This window comes from Megalops cyprinoides, chromosome 18 (assembly GCF_013368585.1).
Source record: "Megalops cyprinoides isolate fMegCyp1 chromosome 18, fMegCyp1.pri, whole genome shotgun sequence".
Lineage (NCBI taxonomy): Eukaryota > Metazoa > Chordata > Actinopteri > Elopiformes > Megalopidae > Megalops > Megalops cyprinoides.
The window spans coordinates 2,690,212-2,707,711 of record NC_050600.1 but is presented as its reverse complement, the minus strand read 5'-3'; the positions used below and the strand labels follow the sequence as shown (position 1 = coordinate 2,707,711).

The 17,500-nt window shown below is 44.9% G+C and overlaps 1 protein-coding gene across 2 annotated transcripts in view; it reads left to right on the top strand.

Moving 5' to 3' along the window:
* The window catches only part of zmp:0000000660 (arf-GAP with Rho-GAP domain, ANK repeat and PH domain-containing protein 2), a 97,496-nt gene that overhangs the window by 48,114 nt on the left and 31,882 nt on the right, over positions 1-17,500 (top strand). For both annotated transcript variants that reach the window (XM_036551564.1, XM_036551563.1), the window contains exons 14-16: positions 3,396-3,570; positions 7,622-7,747; positions 15,889-16,033. In XM_036551564.1, the coding sequence (XP_036407457.1) occupies positions 3,396-3,570; positions 7,622-7,747; positions 15,889-16,033 (446 nt within the window). The remainder of the gene's footprint in view (positions 1-3,395; positions 3,571-7,621; positions 7,748-15,888; positions 16,034-17,500) is intronic.

The following is a 17,500-nucleotide window of genomic DNA, read 5'->3' as shown; positions in this document are numbered from 1 at the left end:
TGCCTACTCATGCCCTGGCATGAGGACAGACCCAGTCCTGCTGGGAGACGGATGGTCTTCTGGGTGTCTGCTGGATGATTGGCTGCCTGGGGGAAGGGGGCGGAGAGAAGGGCATCAGACATGTGTATCAGACATGTGTCGGTGCTGATCCAGTGCAGTCTCAGCCACTGTAGGCTGGAGAACCCCTATACTTCTGTCGGTCTGACCGCTGTACTCACTGAAATGTCCTAACGGGTCGGTCTGGGTATTACTGCGAACAGCAGCACAGGGATGGTCCACCTCACCCTGATCCACAAATCAGCTGTCACTGTGACGAGGCGTTTAAGGGAGGGGCTTGGAACCACAGGGTCGCGGGTTCGTTTACTGCGTGCTTTACGGTACCTCTCACCCAGGCATTTAGTCGGAATCACTGCCTAACCCTGTATGATGCTGTCTCCTCAGCAAGGGGAAAAAGATTTAAAATGCTGTGTGCTGCCCCCTGTAGGCAGGTGGTGGAACCAGATCTTTTTGGGAGCAGAACTCCACAGAAGCACTTTAGCCCTTGTGCTATGTTCAAATGTCAGGAACAAAAAAAGAATGTTCTGGGTAAAAATGACCTGGTGCATGTTTAATAATGCAAAAGTAGATGAAAATACTTCTTCTATAGACATTACCCATACCTCAATGAAAAAATAAACTATTTCAACTTTTTCCTGTAAATTGTCAAAACCGAGACATAGAACATAGAAAGAAAGGAATCTGGTCTTTTGTTGCCAGGATCTAAACCCTTCCTTAATCAGACACGGATAACCTTAACGTGTGCATGTTGCGTGATGTTTTTAATGATAAAGTTGTGTATGTATGTATCAAAATATGCTATAGTTGGTGTAGCTCAGGCTCTGCAAATTTTTGGAATAAGGATTCACATATTCACCCCTCAACCTGATTTGTGTGTCCCATAAACAGCTCGCAAGGTCTCACAGCAACCCCGTACAAGACGTCTGAGCCTCCCAACACCAGTGCTCTCTCAGTTTCTTCCTCTGTTCAGAAAAGGAAATTTAATAATTTAGGTGCTATTTTTGACAGGAGCTTTTATATTGGATTTTTTATCACCTTGTATTGTAGTTTTCAGGTGAGGATATTGGATTGGACACTTGCTCTTGTAATAGATTCTCTAAAGGAGCAGTAGACACATACCTACATATGTAGAGGGAATGCCCACCCATAATGCATCAGTGGGGAAAAAGTGTAGTATCGATGTTTTCAGGTGCCGCAGACACAGAGAGGTCTTTGTGGCCTGGATTGCAGGTGTTTGGGGATGACTCTGCTACTCTGCACAATAAAGACATCTTTTATTTGCTGGATTGACTGCTGCCAAGAAGGCCATTATGGAGGGTTTGGCAGTGAGTCATTTTCATTGTTGTGCAGTGTCTAGGTCTTTAATGCCTGCACCCTCAAAGTGATACGTAGGTAGCGGTAGGTAGCGGTAAGAATTGTTAACAAGGAAAGTGCGGCCAGTGTGTGTCAGGAATGTTACTGTGGCGATGGTATGCTTCCTGCAGAGTGAGAGAGAGAAGGAGGGTAAAGGTGGAGAAGAAAAGGGTGGGGATAAGGGAAGGAGGGAAGAGAGGAAGAAGAGAGGAAAAGAGAGAGGATGGGGAGAAGGGGGTGAGAGAGAGGGTGGAGAGAGTGAGTGTGGGGGATATGGAGAGACAGGGAGGGAAAAGGTAGAGAGAAAGTAGGTAAGATGGAGAGAGAGGATGAGAGAGAGAGAGTGGGAGAGGTAGAGGGACAGGGAGGGAGAGAGGGTAGAGAGAGAGATTTGGGGAGATGGAGGGAGAGAGAGAAGGTCAAAAGATGGCATGGTGGGAGATAACAGAAAGACCTGCTGTGATGTCTCTCCTGGGACAGGCATGTGAGATGTGAGAAAGGATCAGACAAATGGCCTCTGTGTCACCTGTGCTGGCCTGCTAGCGCAGACATGATGGCCCCTGTCTCCAGGGAAATCCCATTATGGTACACATGTGGGGAGGCAGCTGGCCAGGCCCTGATGCACAGAGTATGAGATCTGCTCCAGTCTGCTACAGATCTGATGGGCCTTGGTATGACTGTGTGTGTGTGTGTCTGTGTATGCGTACGTGTGTGTGTGTGTGTGTGTGTGTGTGTGTGTGTGTGTATGTATCTGTGTGTGTGTCTGTGCATGTGTACGTGTGTGTGTGTGTGTGTGTGTGTGTGTGTGTGTATGTGTGTGTATCTGTGTGTGTACGTGTGTGTGTGTGTGTGTGTGTGTGTGTGTGTGTGTGTGTGTGTGTGTGTATGTGTGTGTATCTGTGTGTGTATCTGTGTGTGTGTGTGTGTGTGTGTGTGTGTGTGTGTGTGTGTGTGTATGTGTGTGTATCTGTGTGTGTATCTCTGTGTGTGTGTGTGTGTGTGTGTGAGAGAGAGAAAGAGAGATGGTCATATAGACAGAGGCCGGTTTGAAATGCTTTGTTCTTGAGCGGATGCTCTGTTCCTCTGTGGATCGATAATGTGTGCTCGTTTGGAGTTTCAGATGAAGCGTGCGTTTGACAGAATTACAGTTTTCCCTGTATTTTTTCCCTTTCTAGTTTGGTCTCAGAGGATGTATTATACTGTCATATTTCTTTTCATTTAATAAGCTAATATTTTTTTCTGTCTGTCTCTGTCTGTCTACATATCTGTCCCTTTAATCTTATAATTACACTAATTAGAGAGATAACTTTTGTTCATCCCTGTGTGTATTTGTGTGTCTCTCCATGTGTGTATATGTGTGTGTGTGCGTGCATGTGTGCATGTTTTTATATGTGTGCGTGTCTTTTTGTATGTATCTGTGTGTGTGTGTGTGTGTGTGTGTGTGTGTGTGTATGTATCTGTGTGTGTGTGTGTGCGTGTGTGTGTGTATGTGTGTGTGTATGTATCTGTGTGTGTGTGTGTGTGTGCGTGTGTGCGTGTGTGTGTATGTGTGTGTGTATGTATCTGTGTGTGTGTGTGTGTGCGTGTGTGTGTGTGCGTGTGTGTGTATGTGTGTATGTATGTGTGTATGTATGTATCTGTGTGTGTGTGTGTGTGTGCGTATCTGTGTGTGTGTGTGTGTGTATGTATCTGTGTGTGTGTGTGTATCTGTGTGTGTGTGTGTGTGTGTGTGTGTGTGTGTGTGTGTGTGTGTGTGTGTGTGCGCGTGTGTGTGTGTGTGCGTATCTGTGTGTGTGTGTGTGTGTGTGTATGTATCTCTGTGTGTGTGTGTGTATGTGTGTGTGTGTATGTATCTGTGTGTGTGTGTGTGTGTGTGTGTGTGTGTGTGTGTGTGTGTGTGTGTGTGTGTGTGTGTATGTATGTGTGTGTGTGTATGTATCTGTGTGTGTGTGTGTGTGTGTGTGTGTGTGTGTGTGTGTGTGCAGGCACTCTGTGCAGCAGTGGTGCAGTCTGACGTCCTGAAGACCATGTCTCTGGTGTTCAGTGGTGCAGACGTCATGTGTGCCACAGGAGACCCCACCTTCTGCACCCCGTACCTGCTGGCTCAGAGGGCGGGCCAGCGCCTCCAGATGGAGTTCCTCTACCACAACAAGCTGTCAGGTGCGTCCCGTTTCCCAGCAATCCTGCCCCGACACCCCCCGCACACCAGAGAGCAGCCCAGCCTGCAGCGGCTCGACAGAACCACCCGCGTAGATCCTGTTGGTTCAATGCCAACCTGAACGCAGCCTCATATACAGTGTCGTCTCTGAGCCGCATGTTTCTCCTGTCCCTGGGACACGTTTTGAAAAGGCATTAAAATAAGCACCGTGTGCTGTTTATGAGAAGCTCTGTCTTTGCGAAAGGATCCTGTTTAAAGCTCATAAGAACACCCACGGCACATCCGTCTCCATAAAGCACGCAATCAGGAAACGGTGGCTCCCCCTGGAGGCAGTGTGCAGAAGGATGTGATTAAAGACACAGCCAATCAATGGACAGACAGAGCCTCGGTGATATAACTTTTACTCGGGCTCAACGGCTTTGCAGCTACGGCTCCTGAAGTGTACAAACTCTCTGCAGAGGTACAAACAAACATCTCACTGCGTCTTATTTTCAGTCGCAGGTAATAAAAAAAGCAGACAGTTTTTATTGCAAGGCGCTGTCTCAGGGACATTTTTCCTCTGCTTCTGTGCTGAGACGGTGGCAGCAGCTCTTTATGCATACAGGGAAGCTGCATGCTGGGCTTTTGCTGCATACAGGAGCCATCTTTACTCTGCTCAGCTCCCCAGGACTGAACCCACCCACCCCTTCACACACAAACGCATGCACACACACATACACATCCACACATATACATACAGATGTGCATCTTCACACACACACTCTCAAACACGCATGCATGCATACACGCACACACGTGCACACACACCACACACACACACACGACCCCTGTGCTGGGCCACACCCCCCGGCATCCCTCTCTTCACCTTCACCCTCAGAGAGAGGTCACTTTGCAGCAGAGCTGGTTTCCTCTTTGTGGAGCTGCAGCTGGAAACACCTGGAGAACGATGAGAGCGTGGGACCCCCACTCTGAGGAATTCCCCTAGGGGAATCTGTCAAACCTGCAGCCAGTGGCCTGGCTGTCTCTGGAGAGAACATCCCCTCAGCCTCTCTCTGCAGGCTGGGGGCCCATTGTAGAGGAGCACAGTGGGGACGTGTGGCTGTGCTTTCCCTCTGCCTGCAATGGAAACGGGTCAGAGATAATTGCAGGGAGCTACTGTGCACTGGGGAGTGGTGTGTTAGGGGTGGAAAGGTTCTGTATGGTCTCCCTCTCAGTTTACGGTCGGCTGAAATGTGGGGTGTAACTGCACTTCAGGGGCCAGTGATGAAACGGCTCGTTTGTTGTCCAGACCTGGAACGAGGGAATTAATTTGCGAGGGGATCGAAGACGCTAATTAAACTGATGAGACGTGAGTGTGTGATTCCCACAATTTGTGCAGGACAGAAAGACTTGTGACACTCTGGGAATGTTTCTGCTGCTGAGCTGTGAGCTGAGCCGTGAGCCTGCAGTATCCTGGTCTTCTGTTCCAGTGGTCTGGCTTTTTTTTTTCCAGTAACCTACTCTTCTGTTCCATTATCCTGGTCTTTTCTTCCAGTAACCTGGCCTTCTGTTCCATTATCCTGGTCTTTTCTTCCAGTAACCTGGCCTTCTGTTCCAGTAACCTGGTCGTCTCCTCCAACAACCTGGCCTTCTGTTTCAGTGAGCCAGCCTTCTGTTGCCATAATCCGGCCTGCTGTAGCAGTTACCTGGGCTTCTTTTGCAGCAAGCTGGCCTCTGTTCAATTGATCTGACATCTTTCCCAGCATTGTGGCCTTCAGTTGAAGTGATCTGGCCTCCAACCGCAGTGAGGCAGCCCTCTCCATAGTTGTTAAATGGGAAGACAAACTTCCTGGTATAATTTTTAGAAGAATGTTAGCACAGTCAACAGTAGTGGAGTTCTGGCTAAGGGTGAGGCATGCAGGTTGAAACCATAAGGCTGCAGGCTGGATTCCCAGGAGGAGAACTGCCATTGACTGTTTAAGCAAGGCCATGTACATGGATTTCTGAATATCATACACTTGCAGCTGTCAAGCATAAGTCAAGATGTGACCTATGTCACGATCAGGGATCGGGGCATGGGGGAAGTGCATTTGTGTTTATATGCATCCCACTCTTCAGAGGGTGTGTGTGTATTTAACGGTATACAGACAAAACAAAAGAAGTTCATTTTACATTTTTGACTGATTTATTGTTTTTTTTTGTAGCCTAACATTAAGCCACGGCTGCCAGCTCTCTCATGCTGCGATGCCTGGCACCGGTGCGGACGGGTTGATTTACGTAACTTATTTCTGTGCTGGGTGAAGCGCTTGAAAAGAAAAGAAATGGATGTTTTTTAAAAGCAGGCAGCAGGCAGCAGGCAGCAGGCAGCAGGCAGCAGGCATCAGGCAGCGGCTGGCGCGCGGCTCTCTCAGGCAGAGTTTGGCGCTCTCGGCGCGGCGGCGGCGGCGGCATTTCGCTCGCCTCCCGCTGCTGCCTTTTTCCCGCGTTTCCGCCCGGCTTGGCTCTCGCAGACGCGGCTGCGCAGCGGGGCAGCTGCATGGAGGGGCCAGCTGCAGGCAGATGCGGGCGGAGCTAACACGGGCCTTCGTGCGAGCGGATTTGTCGTTCCCCCCCCCTGCTTATTTGGCACACTGCTTTGGAGAAGGATGCCGGCTGCACTCGCCAGCTCACCGCAGGAGTCAGGGTACCTGACTGAGACTTCTCTGTTTAAACACTGCTGCCTTATGGGAAAATACCCTCCGATCAAAAGAAAAGCTAAAAAGCCTTTCCATAGAAATCCAAAGTCTGCGTTTTGTGGCTTTTATAACCCCCTGAGTAATTAGCCATCCTTGTTGTTAGTGTTTTTTTTTTGTAATTGCTTTAGAGACATAACAATGTGTTCATTTGGATGAACAAACCATCTATTTACTGTTGGCTGCAAGTAGAACCGAATGGTAATGGTAAACGAATGGAAAAGAATGATTAGAAAAGGTGTACTTTAGTATGTTTTCTTGTTTACACAATTTTAAAAAAGTTATATAAAGAGAAAAAAAAATTCTAACAATGTAGACTATGAGGAAATAATTAATAATACAATATTAATATTATATCAATTATTATAATTTAATAATTGATAATAATGTAAGTCTTGAGAGTTCTGTGAAGTTTCCTAGCAGATCTTTCCAGCAGAATTATGGATTGCAGATGCTGTGGTCAGGTACAGCATATTAAAGGAAGGCTTGGAGTTATGGGACTTGTATTTACTTTACCAACTTAATATTTCGGAGTTTTGTGGTGGTTCAGGGCCAAACATGCTAGAGTTATTAATGACCAGGGAGAGAGAGTGGCACAGCCTAAAACACGGACCTGCCTCACGGATGATGGTCGAACTGCTCTGAGAGAGAGTGAACTCATGCACCAGCGATCAAAGGTCCTGATACTGTGACTATCCTCATGAGGGACTTTTTGAATGGGGAGGGGGATTTGAGGGGTGGGGGCCTTAAATAGATTATCAGATTAAAATTGCAGCCTCTTACCACCCGTGCCAGTGTACCTGCCAGAGTCTTTACACTACAGCACAATAAGAATGCTGACATTAACATGAGCCAAATTGAACTGAGACAAGTTCAATTTCGGCACAGTGAAGTAGAATGCAGTTTGCATTTAAACCTGGAGAAGCCGACTGCTGTCAGAATGACGTGGTAAGCCACGATTCCTCATGCTTCCCCGAGCCGCTTGCAAATAACTAATAAATAACTGAATAATTTTGTAATTTTTAAAAAGCAAATGTGCACAGGGTGGATTAGAGCAGGCGTCTTATCAGCGGTCTCCTGGTGGCGGTCGGGCTACTGCTGCCGTGTTCAAAGGAAGCGTGCTGCCTGTGCCGATCTTTACCGACACGAAACAGTCCAGCGCTGCGCAAATCAGCCCCTGCGATCTGGGCCTCAATCATACCAATGACCCCAAAAAAAAAAAAATCACAAACACTGTTAATAACTCATTGTTGCAGAGTGTTGTTATTTAATTTAATTTAATTTAATAATTTAATTTAATTTTGCAACATTTTGAAAAGTACGGCTTGTTATTTTTTTACAGACTTCCCTAAACTGGACCCTGTGTATGAGAAGAGGTTCCCTCGGGACGCCTCTCTCTTTCTGCATGGTTTCCTCTACAAATCCGTCAATGCCGCCAAGTCCTTGTCAGAGAGGCGGGGCAAAGATGGTGAGTTCCTCCTCCCCCTCTCTGTGTGTCCAATCAGAGCAAGGGCTAAACGTTTCTGCATGTTCTGCTGTTGACTGCAAAGCTCTGAGAGTGAATGAGTTTACCTCGGACCGGAATGAGGAAGCTAGCGCTGTGTGTCATGACAGTGGTGTTGCTGTATTCCGCTTGTTAAACTAAAGCATAACGTCACAATGATCTCCATACTTATTATATGCGAAGCTCTTCTGAGTGTCTGTCTTAGTAGGTAAATGTAGCTCTCGTGTGGTTCTGGTCATTTTTATTAATCGTCCCTCTAAACCAGACTGTGCTTTTTCTTTCAGAATTGTCTCCAGACAACCACAGTTTATTAGGTTGGTCTTATTAGGTTGCTTTTACTCAACAGTTTAACTGGTCACGAAAGCCTTCTGAAAGCTGATCTTCTTGATGTGTTGGATTGATCTGAAGCTACATATTGACTTCCCTGCTCACTAGAAACTTGGCCACACACCAGATCAGATCTTCTCTACTGGTTTAGATATGACCGTCCCCGTTGGGTTAGATGTTGGGCTCACAGATCACAAAGCCAGGGTTATTATTGATGTGGCCTTTCCCCTGCCTCTCTTATGGAGCTAAAGCACAGTGTCCTTCTGGAAGGTAAAATCCATCAATCCTCATACCTTTACCGAAGGTCTCTGTCCCCCATCCACCTTCACTTTGGAGGAGGTCACCAATGGTTACAGTACAGTTTTATCATTGTTCCCTGGGAAATTGAGGATTTCTGTCCATCTTCACGCCCTTGACCAGCAGCACTGATAATAATACTACTACTAATAATAATAATCATCATCATCATAATAATAATAGCAATAGGTACAAGGATCTTGAGATTGAGATCAAAAGGAGATGGGGAATGTCCACAGAGATTATACCAGTGGTTATAGGAGCTCTAGGGCTTGTGAAAAAAGGCTTGGAAAAATTTACCAATAGGATTCCAAGCAACATCAACATCCAAGAAGTACAGAAGATAACCTTCCTAGGAACAGCGTATAGTTTGCAGACAGTGCTCACCATTACATGAAGTTACTCTATCCTATAGCACCTGAAGACCATTGTTTGGACCCAGTTCTATAGATGTATTACAAGACGCAAGAAAGAAGTAATAACAGCAATGATAATAATATGGTGTAGGCTCACGCTATAAGGGAGGGAGAGACGGAGACAGAGAGAGAGGAGGGAGAGAGAGGTGCTGTATTGTGCTTCAGGACGCAGGGTAGTTGCTAACTATTCTCACCATTAGGCGGCACTGAGATAGAAAGCTTTTTCGCAGTTGAAAAGTTGTGACGAAGTGAGTCAGTCCTCCAAGTTTAACATTTTTGAAACTTTTAATTAGACTGCATCATTTTCCACTTTTTTTTTCCCCTGCCCCCCCTCCCACACACTCTGTAGTACCTAGTGCTCCGGTGTTCCTCCTGTCCAACATCTGGAGTTCTCCTGCGTCTCTGCTGTAATTAAGGAGATGGAGCCAGGCTTAGAGGATACCCCAGGGAGGAGGGGAGATTGCTGTACAGGGGTGTCTAGGGGCTGCTTATAAACTCTCCAGATGTAGCTCCCTCCTCCTGTTCTCTCAGAGGGGGGGGTTTGCCCCCCTGGGAGACCCCCTGCCCCCACCCATACACACACACACACACACACACAAACAACACACTCTCACACCCACCCACCCACACACACACACACACACACACACACACACACAGACACACACACGCATGCACACACGCATGTATGGACACACACACAAACATGCACACACACGCACACACTGATACCATCCACTTCTTCCCCTTCTCCTCACACGCTAAATTCAATGCTGGACTCACGTGCCTCACATCAAGAAAAGGAGAGCCACAAAGCCCAGCCAGAGTTGCGGAGGTCAGTGAGGAGCTTTGCGAGGCACTGATCCACACTGAGCCGCACTGAACCGCACCGAATGCAAGAAAGCCCACAAGAGCATTTGGGCTTGCTTTTAATGGAAGCCATGCTATGCCCATCAATAACTGAAGTGGTTTGTTTCCTTGGCTTGAAGTGTGCAGCGCGCGCTTTTGTGCACGCAATCAGGCAAGCATGCATGCAGGCAGCAGACAGAAAGGACAAAGAGAAAAGCCGTACGCCACTGAAAGCCGAAAAAACCGAACAAACGGGCGGTGGTGTTCTTTAAAAAAAAAAATACAAAAAAAAAACACCCACATTCCCATCAGGTTTATCAGCTAGAAATGAATTGTGAGACCTGTATCTGTGTACGGAAGTGGTTTGCTTTTAATGCCAAGTATATGAGGAGTGAAGGATGGTTTGGAGGCTGTCCTTGCGCTTCCCTGATGCATTGTGCCTGTAGGTATCGGCGGCTTTTAGTTAAAACACAGAGAATGAGGAAAAAGCCACATCTGGAGTGTTTGACACTCTGCCTGCACCAGCTCCTGCTTCGGCCTGTTGAGACTCATGAAAGCTCCAGTTTGAATAACTCCCAAATTGCGTTTTCACAGATGAACGGCTGCCTTTTCAAAGGGGAAGCATTCCCGCGCCTCCAACACGGGCTTCATAAAAGCATTGTAACACTTGCGCTGATAAATACCCTGTTATTTCATCAATTATGAAAGTCTTACAAGTTTAGACGTCGCATTAATGGTGTTTTAAGTGTAGCCGGGCTGCTAAAAAATTTACAAGTCGGCCCTAAACTATGCATTTAAACTTCTTAAATCAAGAGGAAATGTGGGTTCCGTTTGAGAGAGGTATTTTTAAGAGTGTTCTCCTGGATGACTTTGAAATGCTCTCTAATGGTTTGATGGTCTATAGATATACAGGGGATTTAATAATTCATACATGTCTGCTGAGTTTCTGATAAAAGGTACCACAGCCTCCCTTTAAAGGAAACCAACCCTCCACCCCCCACCCCCCCCTTTCAAAACCATCACCGATACTCTGGCTCGCTAATGCTGTATTGGAACCACGTTTTATCTGCAATTTTGCATTAAATGTTTTAACACATTTGTGGAGAGTATTAATGGAAAAAAATCCAATTCACATTGCCTCAACAATTCTCATCTCCAGTTCACTTTCAGAGCATGTTATGTTCCCCATTTAAATATTGTTTCATTGCAGTTTACATGGTTGTATTCTAAAATGTACTACTCTGATGGTCTGGAAATTATTAAGGGCTGGATTTTTTTCATATTGCAGTATTATTTGTTCTGCATTGCTGTTGTATTAAGGTTGGGTTGTTCTGGATTCGTTTTAGAATAAAAGCTCAGGGTGTACTCAGGAGAAAAAACAGAACATCTAAAATGAATTGGAGAAAGGGGAAATGTCTGATTAGTCATGCCAAAAATGAACCACATAGATAATCCATAGTGCTGATGATTATCTGAACAGAGTTTTTCATACAGTGACTTCTATGTTATAAGGTATACATGAAGCATGCATTTATTACATACATATATATAGAGAGAGGAGAGAGACACATGCAACCCTACCATACACGCAAATATACATATTTTTTATTTTTCTCCGATCACACAATGGGCACTCAATGGAGGAAAAGTGCTACCTGCCTGACAACATCTAAGCAACTCTTACTTAGGCACCTGGGTAATCACGGGGTGCCTAAGAGCAGCGAGACAAGGAAAAATTGTCAAACCTACCCACCCCTGTCCCCTGCAAAACCAAAGCCAGTTTGTTCTGCTGCTGTGGGCTGCTGGCCATCAAAGGCTGATGAAACAACTGGGATTGAACCTGTGCTACAGAGCTCAGTTTACGTGAAAAACTGTGACGTTTTAAATGCCGCTTCCTCTCAGCTGACTTCCTGCTGAAGACAGACGTCTGAATTTTACCGTGGGATTATGGGAAAGGAGGAGTGTATGAAAGCAGGGAGGGAGTGAGGGATTGTGGGTAAGTTGCCTTGGTTGGGGAACGTGTTGCCCACCGTGTGAGTGTGGGGGAGTGGTGTCTGTGTGGTGCTGATTATGCCTTGATGCTGTCATAGCCCCGGGTCTCAGACAGCACATTGTCAAAGGAGGCGTGAAGAGGAACACACACCAGATAACTGGAGAGATGCAGCACATGGAAATGTCTTTGTAATGAGCACAAACACATACGTAATTCCCTGATTAAGCCTCAGGGCTTCCGCTCTCTCTGATTTCTGTGTGTATATGTGTGTGTTGGTGTGTGTACAGGCTGGGGGGAGGTGGTGGGGGGGGGGGGGGGGGTTCGGTGCACATCTATTTGATAATTACCTACAACATTTTTATTTTAACCCAGACTATTCGTGACATAGTGTCTCTGTATCCAGTTAACAAAGCCATTGTAACTACTAGCTTAGTAATGCAATTAACACCTGAGGCCTTGCATGTTAAGTGCTTTCCTGAAGGAGACGACGGCACTGTCCCATCTGAAAGTCGAACCTTCAACCACAGGGGGCCAAGTCCAGCAGCTTAACCACTGCACCACACTGCCATCCCACTTCTGTGGCATGCTGGGATATAAAGCTTAACCACTACTGTTAATTACCCCAATCTGCACTGGTATTTATCCCTGTCAAATTACACACTCCATATGCTAAATATACCATTATCACACACAGTTTTCCTGATACTGTCCTGATGATTTGATGTAGGGGTAGCAGTAGGGGGCGCTGTTGGGGCATGTGTGGTGAATAGCAGGGCATTTGTGGAGTCACTGAATGTTACATTCAACTGTTACATTTTATACAATTTTATCTTAACAGAAATTACATTTGATAAGTCAGGCATAGATTATTTCGGGTGAAAAATGAATTGCTCCTCTGACATCAAAAAAAAAAAAAAACACAAATCATATCTTAACTTAGTGGGTCTAATATTGCAGCATGCAGTACTAAACTATGACAGATTTTCCAGCAATGCAATCGGTTATGTTGATAAAATATAGAAATAAAGATGATGTACACATGCAGTCAGCCAATGAGGTAGCTGTGGGTAGATGAAGTGGCTTCTAAATCTAATGATGAAGTCTATGTTAATCATCTGTATAAAAAATGATACTTTTTAATATCGCAGATTTGCATTTTTGCAAGAAATATGTAAGAAATACATAAACATATGTAAGAAATACATAAACATTACTATATCATATATATCTATTTTGTCTCATGGTGTGTGCTCGGTCATGGATGCTGTTGGAGAATGTTGGAGTTGTGAGTACTCTCTTCTGCACCTTAATCAGCTATATATATAGAGAGAGAGAGGGAGTGAGAGAGAGATGGAGAGAGAGAGAGAGAGAGAGAGAGAGAGAGGGAGAGAGGGTTCTCTGCAGCAGTGTGTCACTAAGGGAGAACAGTAGGAAAAGAGCCCTCAGTTTAAGCCCCTCTGGTTGAAAGTAGAGGGCGTGGAATGGTAAGCTATATGCACCATTTTGCAGAGTCTGTATTCTGCAGAGCATCTGTGCTTAAGAGACATGTGCAGGACATCTCCATGCAGGAGATCTGACGATCCAAGGGTCCATTTTGGCATGGGGAAATTTTCTTCATTCAGTGGGGACTCCAGGCCCCTGGGTGTGTTTGTCGTTTCTCGAGCTTTCCCCTTTGTGATGACAAGCCTCACACCCCATGTCTTCCCTGCGGTACAAAAACGCTTCAAACAATTTCTTTCCATGTGTGTGTGTGTGTGCGCATGTGTGTGCGTGGGTGTGCGTGTACGTGTGTGCGTGGGTGTGTTATAGTATATATTTGCATCTTCAGAACAGCTTCGGCCCTTCTTGAAATACTGTGGAGCCCATGGACGGTTTTTGACTTCATGCAGGTGTTTCTGGTGTTCTTTGTCCTGGGAAAAAAATGTTTGCCTGGTTGCCTAAAATGGCTGCATATTCCATGGCCGTAAATCTACAGTGCAGAGTAATAATTGCATCCAGTGACCCCAGAGAGATGGCTGCCCATGCCATAACAGTTGGGGACAGGCAGTGTGGGTGGAAGGCTTCCTTTTGCTTTCTCCAAACTTAAACCTGTCCGGATTGAAGGAAAACTGCCTTCCACTGCTCAGAAGACCAGGTTTTAGACTCATTACACCAGGTTATGCATTGTACTTGTTGGCCTTGATTACAAGTAGTTTCTGAATCACAGTCCTACCATAAATATTGGCTTTGTGAAACTTAAGCTGTAGTTTTTTGTTGAGACCTCGTCAAAGAAGTGTAGTTTCAGTTCTGTGTTATGTTTTGAGGCAGTTGTTTTGTGGTTTTTAGTGACTATCCAGTGTCCATCTATCAGTCTGTGAGTTTTTCCTCTCTTTCCTAAAGCATGTTTTCCTTATTTAGCACGTCCCATCATAATTTTTGAAAATTCTTTCCTTGACAATAAATAATTTTGCCGTTTCAGTTGCTGATGCACCTGCTGTGTGGGCACCAACTACTTGACCTCATTCAAAATCTGTTAGATCTTTCATGTTGCTTTTGAAACTCATGTAATAAAGTATTGATTTTAAAGTGTCTCTTACAGCAGATGCATATTGGTTAGTAGTATTGATGCTAATGTGAAACTCGTGTAGACTCCTTGTTAACTGTGATTTAGTTCATTCAAAATATGAGTCCTTTTTCATTTAATTTTTCAGTCCTTTTTCATGTGTGCCTGTGTGTGTGTGTGTGTGTGAGAGAGAGAGAGAGAGAGAGAGAGAGAGAGAGAGAGAGATGTGAGTGTGTGTATATGTATATGTAATCAGCCACAATTATTGCTTAAATTTATCAATAGGACAACGTGCCATCTTGTCTATGGAGCTTTTCTCTCCAGAATGTCTGTATGTTGCCGTTAATATTCCCCATGTGCCCATACATAGATAATATGAATTATTAATGAACATTAATTTCAGATATATTGCTTTGAGAGTGAGAGCTGCTGTAGCGGTCTGAGAGAGCAGGAGGGTGAGTGAGGAGTGATCTTACCTTTTAACCTCTGCCGGATGGAGTCCAATGCGTGTCACATCTCTCCCTCCCAGCCCCTGAGCACTTATTAAAACCATTTGTGTTTCTTTAAGACAAGGCTCAACTTTGTGCTTCCCAGATAAATAATTAGCATATTCATGAGACGAATAGACTGAGTGTTGATGAAATGACAGAAGGTGATCTTTTTTTTGTGTGTTACTAAACAGAAAAGCAGATGGTGTCTTGACTCCAAAATACAAAATGGCATACATTTCCATGAACTTCACGCCCATTAACTATGTAAATTCTCAAGCGAGGCAATTTCCTATTTAACTTTTCAGAAAATGTTTTTTTTTGTTAGTCACCAGGTAGCTAAAACATTAGCACTAAGTGTCTAATGTAATTGCAGTACTGTGTGTATATTCTTTCTTAAGAAAGCAACATTTTGTGTTCCAGATTAATGTAGAGGTGAAATAGAGCAGACCTTATCTCCTCTGTGCGTATTCAAATCTAGGTCCTCAACACATTTATTCAGTATTAATAACGCTGTTTATTTGATCACTTTGGAGTGATGCCTGGGAAGATAACAGCCTTAGTGATGATATTTTCTGCAACAAGCAAAGGAGTAAAAACAGACAAAGTCAACTGAAAATGCCACCTTAATTTTCAGGTGGTGTGTGTGTGTGTGTGTGCGTGTGTATGTGTATGTGTATGTGTATGTGTGTGTGTGTGTGTGTGTGTGTGAGACTGTGAGTGTGAGACTGTGACTGTGAGTGTGACTGGGAGTGTGAGTGAGCTCTTGCTGTTACTTTTGTCACTGTTAATATTTAAATTATTACATGGATTGTAACTATCATTATTGTTATTTGTCATTTATTTACTTTACATTTCATATTAAGTTGACCAGTGTATTAGTACTGTAAATACCCTAGGAACAAACCTATAATAATACAGTAGTAATTCGTATGGCAGAGATACACATGTTATATGAGACACACACAGCTATGTTTCGTATGGCAGAGATACACGTTATATGAAACCACACAGCTACGTTTCCTATTACTTATGATCTGTCTGCAGCTACGGAGTGTTTTCATCACGTACCTGCTGACGCTGTGTTTGCTGTGTCAGTGTGGATGTCCTGACTCTGGGACAGTGTGTGTTTCAGAGTTGATGGGGGACTGTGTTTCAGAGATGACATGGGGGGGGGGCTGGCTGTGTTTCAGAGATGACGCGGGTGTGGTGCACTCTGGAGGGAGGCTTCATCAGTTACTACGAGAGAGAGAAGATGGCCACGCCCACCGGCAGGCTGGACATCAGCGAAGTGGTGACTCTGGCCGTGAGCAGGACCGAGACCATGACGGAAAACGGGTATGTACTCTGCTCGGAACACTCACCTGGTGGAGGTGAGGTGTTTGCCCGACGTCAGTTAGTTTGCTGAAATGTAGAAATAGGGATGATGTACGCAAGGAGTCCTTCTATGATCTAGCTCTGGGCAGGACACTTGGCTTCTAAATTCAATGATGAAGTCTGTGTTGTAGTTTTGTGTAAATAATGATACTTTCTAATATTTCAGATCCCATATTTGTAAACTTTTAGCCACTGAAATACATAAACACGCACATTATTATTATATTATTATTTTTTCTCATTGTGTGTGCTTGATTGAACATGCTGTTGCAGCATCAGATTCTGATCTGCACATTTATCAACAATAAATCGACAATCAGGTGATGTTGTGACCCTTTTTTATGGTGTTATTGCACAACCAAAGAGGACTGTCCAGAGGCGAGTATGTGTCCTGGTCTAATATTAATCCAATGTAGGCGATGCGTTTTTCTGACATTGGTATGACATTGCCTTGCCTGATATCACAGGAACATTGAGTGGGCATGGCTGGGACTGGGAGCTTTTTCTTACTCGAAACATTCACCTGATGTATTGGATACGTTTACCTAACGTTGTAGTGACGATATCAGGGTCAAGGCCAGGGCTCACTGAAGATATACGGTCCAGATATCAGCTAACATTCGCGCATTTCTGCTCAGCAAAAGAGTTGTCAGATTTCTTCCTCTTGACAAAAAGGAGGAGACAGAACGCGTGAGTAGCGGAGGCCTGAGCATATGCGTGAGTGACGATTACGTGTCAGATGTTTGTTTGTGTTCCCCATCTGCTCGACCGTTGATTTGTTGTACTTATTGTTTGATTATTAGCCGTCGTTAAAAACGTTTTAAATGCTACCGCTATTTTTGTCACGCTGATTGCTAATTGTCGTTTGATAGAGTCTAATGGATGGAGAGCTAAGTATTGTTCCAGAAAACATCGTTCACATGCTAACGATGGCATATGCCTATTACGCCCTCACCAGATACATTACGTTTGCACAGTTCTGCCTTGGATCATATGCTGAAGAGCTCATTTTCTGCCGGTTTATGCGGTGGATGTTGCCTGCTGTCCCTGCATTGGACACAAGGCACCCATTCAGGACTGTGAACACATCTCATCATTTTAATTACTACCCATGTGTAGAAGATGGATATTTTATGTTGCACACTTTGTTCAAGGTTGCAACAACAGCTCCCCGCATGGGACTCAAACCAGCGATGTTCTGCTAGTTAGTCCAGTTCCTTAGCCGGGGTTTGGGGGCCGTATGCCAGCTGTGTTTTGGTGCAGGACTGTTGAAGGTGGGAGGAGACTACATCCACCCTGGGAAGGGTTTCATGCTGAAACTGAACAAGCGCTGATAAAAGCTGCTTCGGTCAGAGATTATTTCATGCATTTATGCAGTGACCCCCCATCCCTCACCTGTGCCTCTTCTGTGCTTGATAAATGTTAAAA